At 34.6% G+C, this 13,582-nt stretch overlaps 3 protein-coding genes across 3 annotated transcripts; 2 read left to right on the forward strand and 1 right to left on the reverse strand.

Moving 5' to 3' along the window:
* Nucleotides 1-799: 799 nt before the first annotated feature.
* LOC125868179 (uncharacterized) lies at nucleotides 800-2,147 on the reverse strand. Its single transcript, XM_049548835.1, has 2 exons — nucleotides 1,978-2,147; nucleotides 800-1,874 (listed from the first exon to the last, which is right to left on the reverse strand). Exons 1-2 carry the CDS (start codon nucleotides 2,145-2,147, stop codon nucleotides 800-802), a joined length of 1,245 nt encoding a protein of 414 aa, XP_049404792.1.
* Nucleotides 2,148-3,790: 1,643 nt separating this feature from the next.
* LOC125870065 (uncharacterized) lies at nucleotides 3,791-7,343 on the forward strand. The gene is made up of 4 exons (XM_049550433.1): nucleotides 3,791-4,174; nucleotides 4,293-4,394; nucleotides 4,892-5,018; nucleotides 6,725-7,343. Exons 1-4 carry the CDS (start codon nucleotides 3,956-3,958, stop codon nucleotides 6,940-6,942), a joined length of 666 nt encoding a protein of 221 aa, XP_049406390.1. The 5' UTR covers nucleotides 3,791-3,955; the 3' UTR covers nucleotides 6,943-7,343.
* A 924-nt stretch (nucleotides 7,344-8,267) lies between these two features.
* On the forward strand, nucleotides 8,268-10,455 carry LOC125869707 (uncharacterized). Its single transcript, XM_049550161.1, has 4 exons — nucleotides 8,268-9,333; nucleotides 9,499-9,706; nucleotides 9,804-9,933; nucleotides 10,051-10,455. The coding sequence occupies exons 1-4, from the start codon at nucleotides 8,453-8,455 to the stop codon at nucleotides 10,293-10,295; spliced, it is 1,464 nt and encodes a 487-aa protein (XP_049406118.1). The 5' UTR covers nucleotides 8,268-8,452; the 3' UTR covers nucleotides 10,296-10,455.
* Nucleotides 10,456-13,582: the final 3,127 nt, after the last annotated feature.

The raw sequence follows: 13,582 nt of genomic DNA on the forward strand, positions 1-13,582 counted from the left end.
ATTTATTTTTCTTCGTTGAAAATGATTTCCCGATTCCTTTATGTCTTTTTGAGGACCTTCTTCCAACCTTGCCTGGCTCAACAAATGGAGAAGATATTTTTCTCTCTAAAATCTCAATAGGAACTTCCCAAGTTTCTTCAGATGGCACCGGTTTAATTTCCTCCACATATGCAATAAGGTATACCTTTACATTGTAATACGAAGAGGAGTACTCATAAATGTGTCTCCCATAGTCATCACCATATTGGCATTGAAGCGCTGCCATAACACGTGGACAAGGTACTTTGTCAATGTCAAAAACTTTACAAGTACAAGATTTGGCTAGCAAATCAACTGTTGCAACTTCATCTTGACCGGTGACAATATACTTGTAGTTGGCAGTTTGATGGACCAATAGCTTGTTCCCCAGATTAATATTTTTTGCAATGTCTTTTTCTATCGAAGGAATGAAGATGGTTGGTGCATTAATGAACTTCATACGTCTCTCATGAAATTTTTCTACAAATCGCCTGTTTATTGCATCAAATAGAGCAGTAATGGGATATTCTCTTTCATCAAGAAACATTGAGTTAACTGACTCAGCAATATTTGTCGTCATAATATTATACATGTAACATATAAGTGTCCAATAATATATTATAAGTATGTGTTTATAACTGTTGTATAGTTTTTATAACAATTGTTGCATATTTCTCAGCAGGTGCTGAAATAAGTGCAGCAGTTACTATAAAAAATTGCAGCAGTAGCTATAAAAAACTGTAGTAGTTATACCAACTATCAATAATAACTATAATAAATTTTACCTATTTCCGGGAAAGAATGCCCTGCTCCATCGGTGAAATCCAACGCGTTCAAGATGTGTAGCAGCCTGTGGAACCAAATCTCTTATCCGATTAAAATGATCACTGAACACATCAATATTATATGCTTTTGCCGCCTTATAAAAGTGGTAGACAACACTCGCATTGTGAAAATTATTTCGAATATTCTCTCCTAAGTGCCTCATGCAACAACCATAATGAGCTAAAGGAAATACAATTGAAACCATTTTTCTAATACTTTGATGTCTACCAGAGATTATGCACAATTCAGGAGTATCAAGTACAAAACTTCTTAATTGCTCGAAAAAGTATCGGTAGGAAGCATCACATTCAGAGTCTACTACGCAAAATGCCACTGGAAAAATATGATTCTCCGCATCTTGTGCAACAACAGACAACAACACACCACCATATTTACTTCTCAAAAATGTCCAATCAACAACTATGACTTTTCTCATTTGTGCGAAATCAAGAATCCAAGCTCCATATGCCACAAAAAAATACTTGAACCTGCCATTTTCATCAATCTTCAACACCGTTTTACTTCCCGGATTAGATGTCCTAAGCATATGACTATACGCATCAATCACTCCATATCCATGTTCATGTGTCCCTCTTACCAAAGACTTTGCAATCTCGCTACCCTTCCAAACTTTCCAATAACTAACCTTGCATCCCAATTCAATACGGATAGAGTTTTTCAAATCTTTTGTAGATGGACCTTTACCTTCGGGATATCTATCTTTGAAGTATGCTTCAATGACTTTTGTTGTGGCATGTGGATTATGACTCGTAAGATGTTCCGAGCCACATGTATGCATCTTTTCATACTTTTTAATATAAAATCTAACAGAATTTTCAACTTTCACCGCTCTTAGCCACCACTTGCATTCAAGATGCTCACATTTGACACAATACACTGAACACGAATTAATTACCTTTTTCAATCTAAAATCTTTTTTGACATAAGCAATTTTCAATGCAATATCTAATTCTTGTTTATTCTTAAACGACATATCTTTGCAAAAACATGTTCCATCATCTTGAGCATGACTGCATTAAGTTAATTAATTATCAGCTAAAGCAAAAATTAATCAAGTGTACAAAGAGGATGAACTTTTAGAAATAAGTAAATTTATGAGTTCATAATACTTGCCTATCAGCAACTTCACTAATAATGGGCAATCTATTCCGAACTTCAGGAGAAAGAATATGTTGACCTTCACGCTCTTCATTCGGAATATTCATATTCATCCTACCACATTCATCGTTCAGCACTTGTTGGTCATCACATAAATTATGATTCTCCACCAATCTTTCAACCATGTAGATCCTTAAAACACTCTAGGCTCATCTTCCAAATAAATACTTAAACTAAGTTGATCATTTATCTTAAAAGGAGTTGTCTTCTGCTTTTCACCACAACTATGCAGGTAAGTGATCACAATATCTTCCAACTCACAATTTAATTTACAACAAGTAATGATTTTATTCGCAAAATCATCATATGCAATATCTCGATGCACAATCATCGCAATTGTCGCGGCCAATTCTTTACTCTTCCAACGCCAAATATAACGATTGTTGGACTCGACCCATTCACCATTACAATCAACTGGTACTACTATTCTATCTCCCATTAATGATGTTGAAGATACCTGAAAATATTGTAACTTAGAACTAAAAAATTGATCATAAAAAAAATTATATTAAAATATCACAATTGTTGTAAGTTATTCAGCAGCTGCTGAAATAGATATAGCAGTTGCGGCAATTTATTCAACAACAACATTCAGCAATTGTTGTAAATTACTGAAATAGTCATATCAGTTGCTGAAAATTATGATACATCAGTGACAAGAACAATAATACAAAAATCAAATTTTTAAATGAATAATACACACAAACAATACTATTAACTTGTTAAAATGATTGAAAATTATCATTTAAGAAGTAATTTCTAAAGCTTGGACCTTTTCAAATCACATGTTAAATTAAAATTTGAAATTTTCCCTTCTCAAATTCTTCAAATAAGAAATCTACAATAACCTGTAACATCAGAATCAGAATCAGAATCAGAAGAAGAAGGAGAAGGAGAAGGAGAAGACTAGTGATGAAGATTAAAAGCAAAAAAAATGTGAAAAGATTTCCCTTCTCAAATTCTTCAAATAAGAAATCTACAATAACCTACAACATCAGAAGAATCAGAAGAAGAAGGAGAAGGAGAAGGAAAAGGAGAAGGAGAAGAAGAAGACTAGTGATGAAGATTAGAAGCAAAAAAAATGTGAAAAGATTTCCCTTCTCAAATTCTTCAAATAAGAAATCTACAATACCCTGCAACATCATCAGAAGAAGAAGAAGGAGAAGGAGAAGGAGAAGGAGAATAGTGATGAAGATTAGAAGCAAAAAAAATGTGAAAAGAGCGGGATGTTGGGAGAGAACAAAAAAAAACTGATTTGGGGTTTTCCTAAAGCGCTAGTGATGAGCGCTAGTGATGAACGCTACTGATGAAGATTAGAAGCAAAAAAAATGTGAAAAGAGCGGGATGTTGGGAGAGAACAAAAAAAAATTGATTTGGAGTTTTCCTAAAGCGTTAGTGATGAAGATTAGAAGCAAAAAAATGTGAAAAGAGCGGGATGTTGGGAGAGAACAAAAAATAACTGATTTGGGGTTTTCCTATTTTAGAAATTAGGGTTTTACTTAAATTTGGGTGAAAGTGTAAAAACAAAAACTTGAAGACTTATTTAATTATTTTTAAAAATTGATTAAAAATTTGTCACCTACACTTAATAATTAAAACTAGAGTCACTCTTTTTACATTTCAACACTTTTTTGTCACCTATAATTCATTCTCCCAAGTTTAAGTTTACTGATATTCTTTAACAGAGTATTATAAAACTATAAGGGTAAAATCTTACTACTTGAAACTTTGGGGATGCTTAATGTAATTTAATAAAAGTTAGCGTCCATAGTCCATACATAATTACATATACTGGGCCAGAAACCTCCGTCGGCCCAATTCACTTGCCGGTCAAACCCCGCCGTCAAAGACTTCTCATTCAGCCGAGCACGGCGGCGACGGGCAGTAACCAGCTCAGTGGGTGGTGCTTTTCCGGCGGGAATATAGCGAAGAGATGGAAAATGAGAAGAAACTAGAGAGTTTCGTGCTGGTACATAACATAGCAAAGAGACACAACGTCGGAACCTTAGCTCGTAGCGCCACCGCGTTCGGCGTCTCGGAGATGATACTCGTCGGCCGTAGAGATTTCAACGCTTTCGGTAGCCACGGCTCCACTTCTCACGTCCGTTTCCGCCACTTCCACTCCCTTGCCGATGCTAAAACCTTCCTCAAGGTATTCAAAAGTTCCAAAACCGAAATTCGTTTACTTACTTTTGTAAGTGTTGGATTTGTAATAAACAGAATTACTTGAGGCTGATCATTTATGGTTGCTTATGAATTTTACTGAACAGGAAAGAGATTGTGATATATGTGGAGTTGAAATTACAGAAAACGCGGTTGCAGTAAATGAGCATCCTTTTAAGAGAAGTACTGCTTTCCTGCTGGGCAATGAGGTTCGAATCATAATATGTTTCGGCTTCTTTTTGTTTTAAATTTTGAGATGATCCATATTAGATACATATGAACTAATTGGGAATTAGGACTTATCTGTTATTACGGTTAGGCTAAGTCGGATTAGAGACATTAATCTCAATTTTCTTTATAAGAAAAAATATTTTTTTAAGTAGAAATGTATCTTAATAGAGCAGAATGGTTAGTGAGGATTCATATAGCCTGTCCATCTCGTTTGGGATTGAGGTGTGGTTCATTGATGCTAAATGTGAGATGCTCTTTCCTCAACCGAAATATCTTATATAAGAACTCTATTAGCGATTTCTGGAAGTTTTGCTTAGAGGTGTTATCAATTACTTGTTCTTTATTATGGGTGGGAAATATTACTGATTTCTTGATGGTTTGTGAATGTCATTTGTTCTGAACAACAAATGTTAGGCAGTTAGGGTAGGATAACGATTGGCCTATTGACCATAATATGAATAAATTGGTGTTGTAGGGTACTGGACTTTCTGCAAAAGAGTGTGAGATATGTGATTTCTTTGTATATATTCCACAATATGGGTGTGGTACTGCTTCATTGAATGTGACTGTTGCTGCTTCCATTGTTCTGCATCAATTTGGAGGTAATTTTTATTGATAATCACTACTGCTTTTATCTTATTCGTTCTATTCTGTTTTTGGTGACTTTTTCCATGCTGCTTACTGGACAGAAACATTTTGTCTTACACCTGATAATGTTAGCTTTTTTGCTCTATCGTTCTAGAAGTAGGACCAGATCTTTATATGTGACTTCTTCCTGCATCTAGTGCTTTACCTTTTGCTAATACTACTTGTGAAATAAGAAAAAGCTAAATCAGGTTCTAGTTCTCTTTTTTTTTGGGATTACGTGGTGCTCGGGCCAGCTTGCAGTTCTCATTCTATTTCTTAAATATAAATATATGGTAAACCCCACCATGAAACTCTTCTATCTAGGAGCCAACAGTGTCATTTTTCAGTTTGCTCTCCGCCTCTCCGTTGGTGACTCGAACCCCCCTACCTCACAGTTGGAAGTGGAGAGTCCTTACCTCTAGACTATCCCTTCCTTGTTGTGTAGTTATGCTCAGCGTACTTGTTCTGTTGTACATTGAATTTCCTTCATATGACTAGATATTGCTCTTACCTTCTCCATTCATACCGAAATTATCAAGATTTCTAGCCTTTGTTTTCATGTGGTGGAAGTGTTGCTGCTTTGACATTGACATTTTTTTAGAGTGTTTTGCTGTTTGCTTTTCCTTAGTATTAAAATAAATTGGTATGGTATTTGTAGAGCCGAAATCGAAAATACCGAACCAAAATGTTTCAAAAACATACCAAACTGAATGGTGAACTCCCCTAGGTCATATGTGTAATTACTGATCGGCAGAAGAGCAAGAAAGTTTCACTTTGATTAGTTGGTTTTCCAGCACCATAGTGTTGCCAACAAACTGTTTTTGCTTCAAATAATCTCGAGGATTTCACGGCCAAAGGAAGGTAGAGGACTAGAGGCTGCTAGCGTGCTAAGCACTTATTCTTGTACTTCAATAAGGAAATTTTTTCTTTTGGTATGATACATGAAAATGTGGAATAGCTAGCTGGATTGCTGGATCAACGAGAGGCTGTATCTCCTAAATTTCTTACTTGAATAGCTCAGTAATTCGAGAGGATAACCATTTTAAAAATATACCTAGCTTTTTCAATGCTAAAACTAATAGCTTCTTTGCTCTAGTCTCTTTTATCAAAATAAAACATAGTTTAAGAAGACTGTGGCTCTTGTATGCTTCAGCACTCGTACTTTGATGCTTGAATAGTTGTGCAGCTATGACAAATGGAGGGCCTTTTTGACGCTAAAATGCCAAGAAATGGAGAAACAAATCTTCTTTTCAAAGCAGTACAATTAAGTATAATCTTTTTCTCTGATACAACACTGGAACTTAACTGTAAGCTTTAAACCCTCAATTGAGTGTCAATCAACTCTGCCATTCTTTTGGTCTGTGAAAGTCCTGCTGGTGATCATTTGCTGTTAGATCAGTGCAATCTTGCCAATCCAATTGCTACTGAGATGACTGTACCATGTGTAGCTGTAATGAAATTGAAGTCACTGACTGCTGCTGTTGAGAGCTAAATTTTACCCCATTTTAATGGCTCTGGTTTTAATGTTATCATTTGGTATATCTGGTCTAGTTTTCTATTTGTTGTATGCCACTTGTATATGTGATTTTTTCCCCCAACATTTGAATACGCTTATTACCTTATATGATCATGTAGTTTTAGCTATATTGTGGACTGAAATTTAAAATGTAAATCTTCTCAGTTTGGGCTGGATTCTCTGAGAGAACACGTGAAGGGAACAAGTTCATTGTGGCTGAAAGACCTTTTAAACAGGCAAAGAAAAATTACTGCATGGAATCATCTGAATCTGTTGCTGAGGAGCGAAGACTGAAGAGGGAAAATCTTTCAAATGGGTTCTTTGAAGATGCTGGAAAAGAGGAATCACCTTCAAATCTTTTAGATACCTTGTTTGATGACTAGTGCCAGGGAGAAGAGAAAACTACCGATATTATGCTTCCTTTCAGCCTCATCCTCAAAGTTGTGCTGATTTACTTAGATAGAAACAAAGCAAATCAAACGGGGATTTAAGTTATTGATGGAATGAACTGTGGAAGAGTTGGAATTAGGAACCCTAAGCAGTCGCGCTAACCAGCCACCACCATGGAGTAGCATTTTCACATGATCTTTGTATTTGCAAGTTCAGTAAGGGATTTCATGTTTAGCATGTTCAGTCTTCTGTTTGAGATATCAAACTGCTAATACTACATAAAACTAGATCAGACATGGCATGTGCCATTGTTTTGTCAAGGATGAATCATGTTTGTTGTACCCTTGACCTCGGTTTTGTCATTTCTTAAATATAATAATGTAATTTCAGACTAGCAAATAATTGCAGTTGTAGCTTTTGTATAGTGTTACCCAGCAAATGATTGTAGGTGTACATAAGGTCTATCCTATCTTCTCTTGTTTCCCCTAATCAGTGTTCTACTTACACATATTGCCAAAAGTGTTAGGTAACGCCTGGAAGTTGAGGCTTGATTGGCTCACTTCCACATTTCCACCCCCTATTTCACTTTGTGTAGTAGGCCAGAATGTAGAACTTTTGATAGTATCAAAGCACTGAAATGCCCAACATAAATGATGTCATGAGTTGTATTTGCATCTGCCAGACGAGAATTGATCACTCTGTCCTGTACAACAACAATATACCTAGTATAATTCCACAAGTGGGTTTGTGGAGGGTACAATGTACACAAACCTTGCCTTTACTTTTGGGGTAGAGAGACTGTTTCCAAATTGATTACTCTGTTCTGTAAAAACTGAAAATGACTTGTAAAAGTTATTTCAAAAAGCCTATTTATATCATAAGCCTATTCCACCTTTATCTTCCAAATATTGGACTAGCTGGTGCGTGTGTCATGTGGCACCTTAACTCTATATCTTATTTTAATAAAAGATACTAAGCTTTATGTCACAAGACTAACAAACTGCTCTATTGTTGGATAACTTCTTGGTTTTAGACCTCTTTCCATTGACTAATGTGGGAAAAGCTGAGTAAATGAAGGTCATATAACTATTATAATATATCAATCAAGAATAGAAAAAACTGAGGATTTGTTTTTCTTTACAGTTGTTTAAGTTTTCAAGAGAAAGAAAGTCTTTGTTCACAGGTATGAGTTAGGTATTGTTTGTTGTCACAAGACAAGAAGCTCAACCATTATATGCCACCAATGTCAAATATTCAAACCCCACCTCATTTCTTGGAGCAGTTGGGATGTGTTTTTGTCTCTTTATCTACTTTTCACTTGCCCTACTCAGACTTTCACCAGTAAGACACAATATCCTTTTCAATGACAAGTAGTATAAATGTGGTATCAAACCTAGTATCACTTTCATACCTTCAATCAAGGCTTAGTTTAAGAAATTTGACTAACATCAAATTCATTAATATCCATCTAGTTTAGCTAAAGCTTAGTTGCAGAGAACTTCCATGCAGTCAACAGAGGTTCCAGTGCAGCATTCATGCAGAAAACAGTTTTCCTGCATGTTTCATTTCTTCAGACGGAGAATTCACCGGCTTTGCTCGAGGATGCGATGGCTGATGTGGCGTCATCCAAGAACTAAGGTGGTGATCAAGAGGTTTGGGAAGCTCAGTTCAAGAGGAAGTCATGGTCAGCTCAAAGAAAAACTAAGTTTCAAATCATCATCAACTCATCCAAATGGACAGAGTAGGACTATTCGACTAGCCTCCTTCAATGCAGCATTGTTTTCCCTTGCACCTGCTGTGCCTAGGCCTGAAAAATCATCCGTCTTTTCTCATGATGATGACAATGATGACAGTTTCAAATTTCAAAACCAGGTAAAGTCCGAGAATAATCGTCCTAAGAGCATATTGAAGCATTCCCCTCTTCATCCTATATTAACAAATGGAGCAAAACCAAAGCAAAAAGTTTCTATCAACCTTCCTGAGAATGAGATTTCATTAGCTCAGAATAGGGTACTTGGAATCTTGGAAGATGATTCCACCAAGATTTTGAGTTTAAACAACAACAGCCTAGGCCCTGTGAGGTCTCCGATATGCTTCCCCGCGATGGCTAATTGGATGATTAATGATTACGGAGGGTGCTGCTTGAGTGGAACAAGGACCATTCTTGATGTGCTGAAAGAAGTGGATGCTGATATATTGGCTTTACAAGATGTGAAGGCTGAGGAAGAGAAAGATATGAGCCCTTTATCTGATTTAGCTCGTGCTCTTGGGATGAACTATGTGTTTGCTGAAAGCTGGGCTCCTGAATTTGGTAATGCTATTTTATCCAAATGGCCTATTAAGAAATGGAGAATCCAGAAAATCTATGATGATAAAGATTTCAGGTGCCTCCTTCTGTTAACACTTATGTTGACTATATCTATGTTCATAGAATTATATGCTCTTTGTTATCTAAACGTTTAAGCTATTAGAAAGAGAAACACTTCTATTTGGCAAAGCTTTTAACTTGAAAATTGCCCTTATATAACTGGTGTTTTGGTTTGATGCAGAAATGTGCTTAAGGCTACGGTTGATGTACCCCGGATGGGAGAGTTGAACTTCTGTTGTACTCAACTTGATCATTTAGATGAGAATTGGAGAATGAAGCAAATAAATGCAATAATACAATCAAATGACAGTCCTCATATTTTAGCAGGAGGGATAAATTCTCTTGAAGCCTCAGATTACTCATTAGAGAGATGGAATGATATCGTAAAGGTAAGAAGAAAACCGAGTCTTATAAGTACAACTTTTTTCTTGGATTACTAATATCCTTTTTTATCAATTTCTTGATCACACAATGTCATGATGGCAGTATTATGAGGAGATAGGAAAACCAACTCCAAGAGTTGAAGTAATGAATTTCTTGAAACAGAAAGAGTACAATGATGCAAAAGAGTTTGCAGGGGAATGTGAATCAGTTGTTATCATTGCTAAAGGCCAAAGTATGAATCTTTATCTCAAAATTTCCTATGAAATCTCTCCCAATCTTACTTGTAACCATTATATGAGTTGCTAACAACATTTCTCAATCATGTTCTTTGTCATTTTGACATGTACAGATGTGCAAGGAACATGTAAATATGGAACTCGAGTTGATTATATTTTGGGATCGCAAGGCCTTCCTTATGCATTTGTACCTGGATCATACTCGGTTTTTTCATCAAAAGGCACGTCCGATCACCATATAGTTAAGGTGGACATCATGAAAGCAGCAAGCAGAGGTAGGAGGAATAGTAGGAAACAGAAGAAAGTGAAACAGAAAGTTGAGAGGATGACAAGTTCTTGTTCTTCAAGAGGGATTTGACAAGTGAGCAATTAGCAACTATATATGGTTTTAGTTCATTTTCTTCCTTGTGGTGGTGTATACATTATTTTGTTTCCTTTCTTTGTGACTAATTATAACACTTCTATTACATGTAGAGTTTAAAATAGTGAGGGAAAGTCATGATATTGCAGGTGTAAGTCAGAGGCGAATCTAGGATTTTTCGAACATGGGTGCACCAAGTAAAATGTATTGAAGTGAGAATTGATCCTTAATCCTCAAGGTCAAAAGCTCAACATTTAACCATGTGGACCGTTTAGACTTCTTGTAGTACGGGTGCAAGAATATAATATTATACAAAATCTTAAAAAATATACATATAAAATATCTAATTTTACGAAGAGACCACGGGTGCAATTGCCCTTTTTTTTGGCTCTAAATTCGCCACTGGTGTAAGTTATCTCTTTTTTATTTTTATATATGACAAGGGAAACCCACAGTCGCTACCCTTTGGGTGCGCACAGGGTAAAGCCCCCGCTCCTATGCAATAGCTCGCAAACCACATAGGAGAGGTAACTCACACTAGGCAAGCCTGGTACGACGAGCTCGACCCAGAAGGCAAACCCCTTGCTTTCGCTGGCAAGGGGTTTCAAACTTGAGACCTCCAACATTCAAGTCCCAAGTACAAACCACTGGATTATCTCTTTTTGTTGGAACTAGTTACCATTTTTATTGAATCATCAAAATTCTGCTCATAATAAGTTCCTCCTTTAAATAGTTTTCTAGCTCTTAATTCAATAATTGGCTAAAAGTGTTTAAATCTATTGTTTGCAGAATATCTAATTGGCTTTAAAACACAAGTTATTTGGTACTCAACTATAGTTTGCAATTGAACGAATATTATTAGTCCAACATATGGTCATTAGAACTGACAATTTTGAGCCCATATTTATAATATCAATCAATTTAATCCATATTTTATTGAGTTAGATCACTTATATTTTAATTGGGTAAATATGAGCTTCACCCAATTTTCAACCCATAAAAATATGGAAAAAATGGACAAATTTCATAAAGTATACTAATATAGATGCTAATCACTTGATAGTTTCAATAATTACATATCTTATCGAGTTATTACATATCAGGATTCAGAAGCTAATTAGATCAATATCTGACGTGATGTTAAACATCATCTTCCAATTCCTTGCTTTACTCTTTAAAATTTCTGGGGCATGAGAAAGAAATGTCCACAACAGCATTATTTTACACGTAATAAAACAATTAATTTTGAATCCTTTAGAAACTCTAATTTAAGATGATACAATTTGAAGAATGATTACATTCAAATAGTAGTCTAAAATTTAATTATTTTTTCTTCGGTGTCCATTATCCACATTGGAGTCCTACTAAATCTGGATTCATGCCGGAAAGTCTCATATTGGGGATAAAACACTCCCAAACAATCCCAACTCCGTGCTCAAGGAAATTCGAACCTGAGACCTCTTAAATAAGAATGAAGATACACTTACCAATCCACTACCACCCTTGTTGGTAAATATTAGTCTATAATTAATCGTTGGTGCAACTACCGGAAAAAAAACTTGTTGGTATACGTACAAGTAATGTGGTGTGGTTCCTAAAAATTAAAATTGTGTGACGCTTGCACTTAATTAGATCATGCTGATGCTACAAAATGTTTACTAAAGTCAGAAAATTGTTACACAGATATTTCAACAACTAGAAAGTAGTTCTCAAGGTTTACGCTCCCTATTATTTCATAATATATCGTATTATATTGTGTCGCACTGTATCATTTTAATAGATACAACGTTTAGATAGATTGTATATTTTTCTGTCGTTACATAAGTTAGACATCATCAATTTGAAGAATAAACCTATAAGAAAAATAGGATATGGGGTAGAACTACTGGGGGCGGCTCTAATAAATCGGTGGCCTAAAGTCAAATCTGAATGGAGGCCTTAAATTCGAATATATATTTTTTATGAAGTTTATTATAGCCAATTATTTAATTTTTCTTGAGACATAGTATTCATAATTTATCGAACTTCTATTACTTCTTTGCTCTTTTATGAATTTTTTTTATTTTCTGCAAGTAATACTCGATATTTTTTCAAAAAAATACTTATGACCTATTATTATTATTTTAAATGAGGCCCCTCAAATTTTGGGGCTAATAAGAATAAAATAAGCTGAGAAGAAAAAAATATGATAACAATATGATCATATCAAATTAATCGTTACGAATGAAATTTTCCGTTATTAGCTAATGATGGATTTAATTAGGAATCTGAGTATATATGTCATGATGATATTATGATTATATATGTCACTTTAATTACGGGGAAGCAAAGCAATAGCTTACTCTTGCTTCCAGGTATCTCTATTCCCATTTCAATAACATATACTACCTTCTAAAGAAATGTAATACTATACTCCCTCGTTCATTTTTACTTGTGATATTTTGTTGTTCGAGAATCAAATCGTATAGATTTTGATCAATATTTTAAGATATAAATATTTTTTTTCATCATATTAATATGAGAAGGATTGCAATTTTAGTTTAAAATTTGAATAATAAATTAATTAAATTCAGTAGATTCGAAGATTAGTCAAATTAACTCTCATAAAATGAAATATGACAAATAAAAGTGAACGAGGAAAATACAAATTAGAAAGAATAAGCTAAGTATTGGGAAGTTGCTGAATTAGATGTTCTGATTTATTTTGGTTCTCATGCTTCCTTCATAAATTTTACTAACAGAATTTGATTTATACTTGAGCAATGCTAAAATTCATTATTCATACGTGACAAATTATGGAAATATACATGTTTTATACGAATACGTAATATTAAAATCTAAGTTTATATCAACATTACTATAAGAACATGATATTGAAAAGTTATATGAAAGAAGGAATTATGATCATGTTGAAATTACGAACTTCTTTATTGAGATGTACCTTGTACTCAATCTTATATATATGTGCATAAGCTTATCGTTAATTATTACTTGATCCCAATACTAAATATAGTTATTTCGATGGTACTTTGTTAGTTAGTTAGTAGAGAGGTAGTTAGTTCGTTAAAGTGAGCTTAATCTTTAAGCTACTTTCTCCGTTTTATATTACTTAACCCCAATACTAAATATAGTTGTTTCGACTTACTTGTTCAATTTATGACATCAAAAATAACTAAATAAAAATTAGTTTTCCCTTTTTTTTGTCTTTAGTATTAAATAACTACATAAAAATAGTCAAATTTAGAGTTTCAAAACATCATTAATAAAATCAATTTAGTAAAACA

Source organism: Solanum stenotomum, chromosome 1, assembly GCF_019186545.1.
Source record: "Solanum stenotomum isolate F172 chromosome 1, ASM1918654v1, whole genome shotgun sequence".
Taxonomy (NCBI): Eukaryota; Viridiplantae; Streptophyta; class Magnoliopsida; order Solanales; family Solanaceae; genus Solanum; species Solanum stenotomum.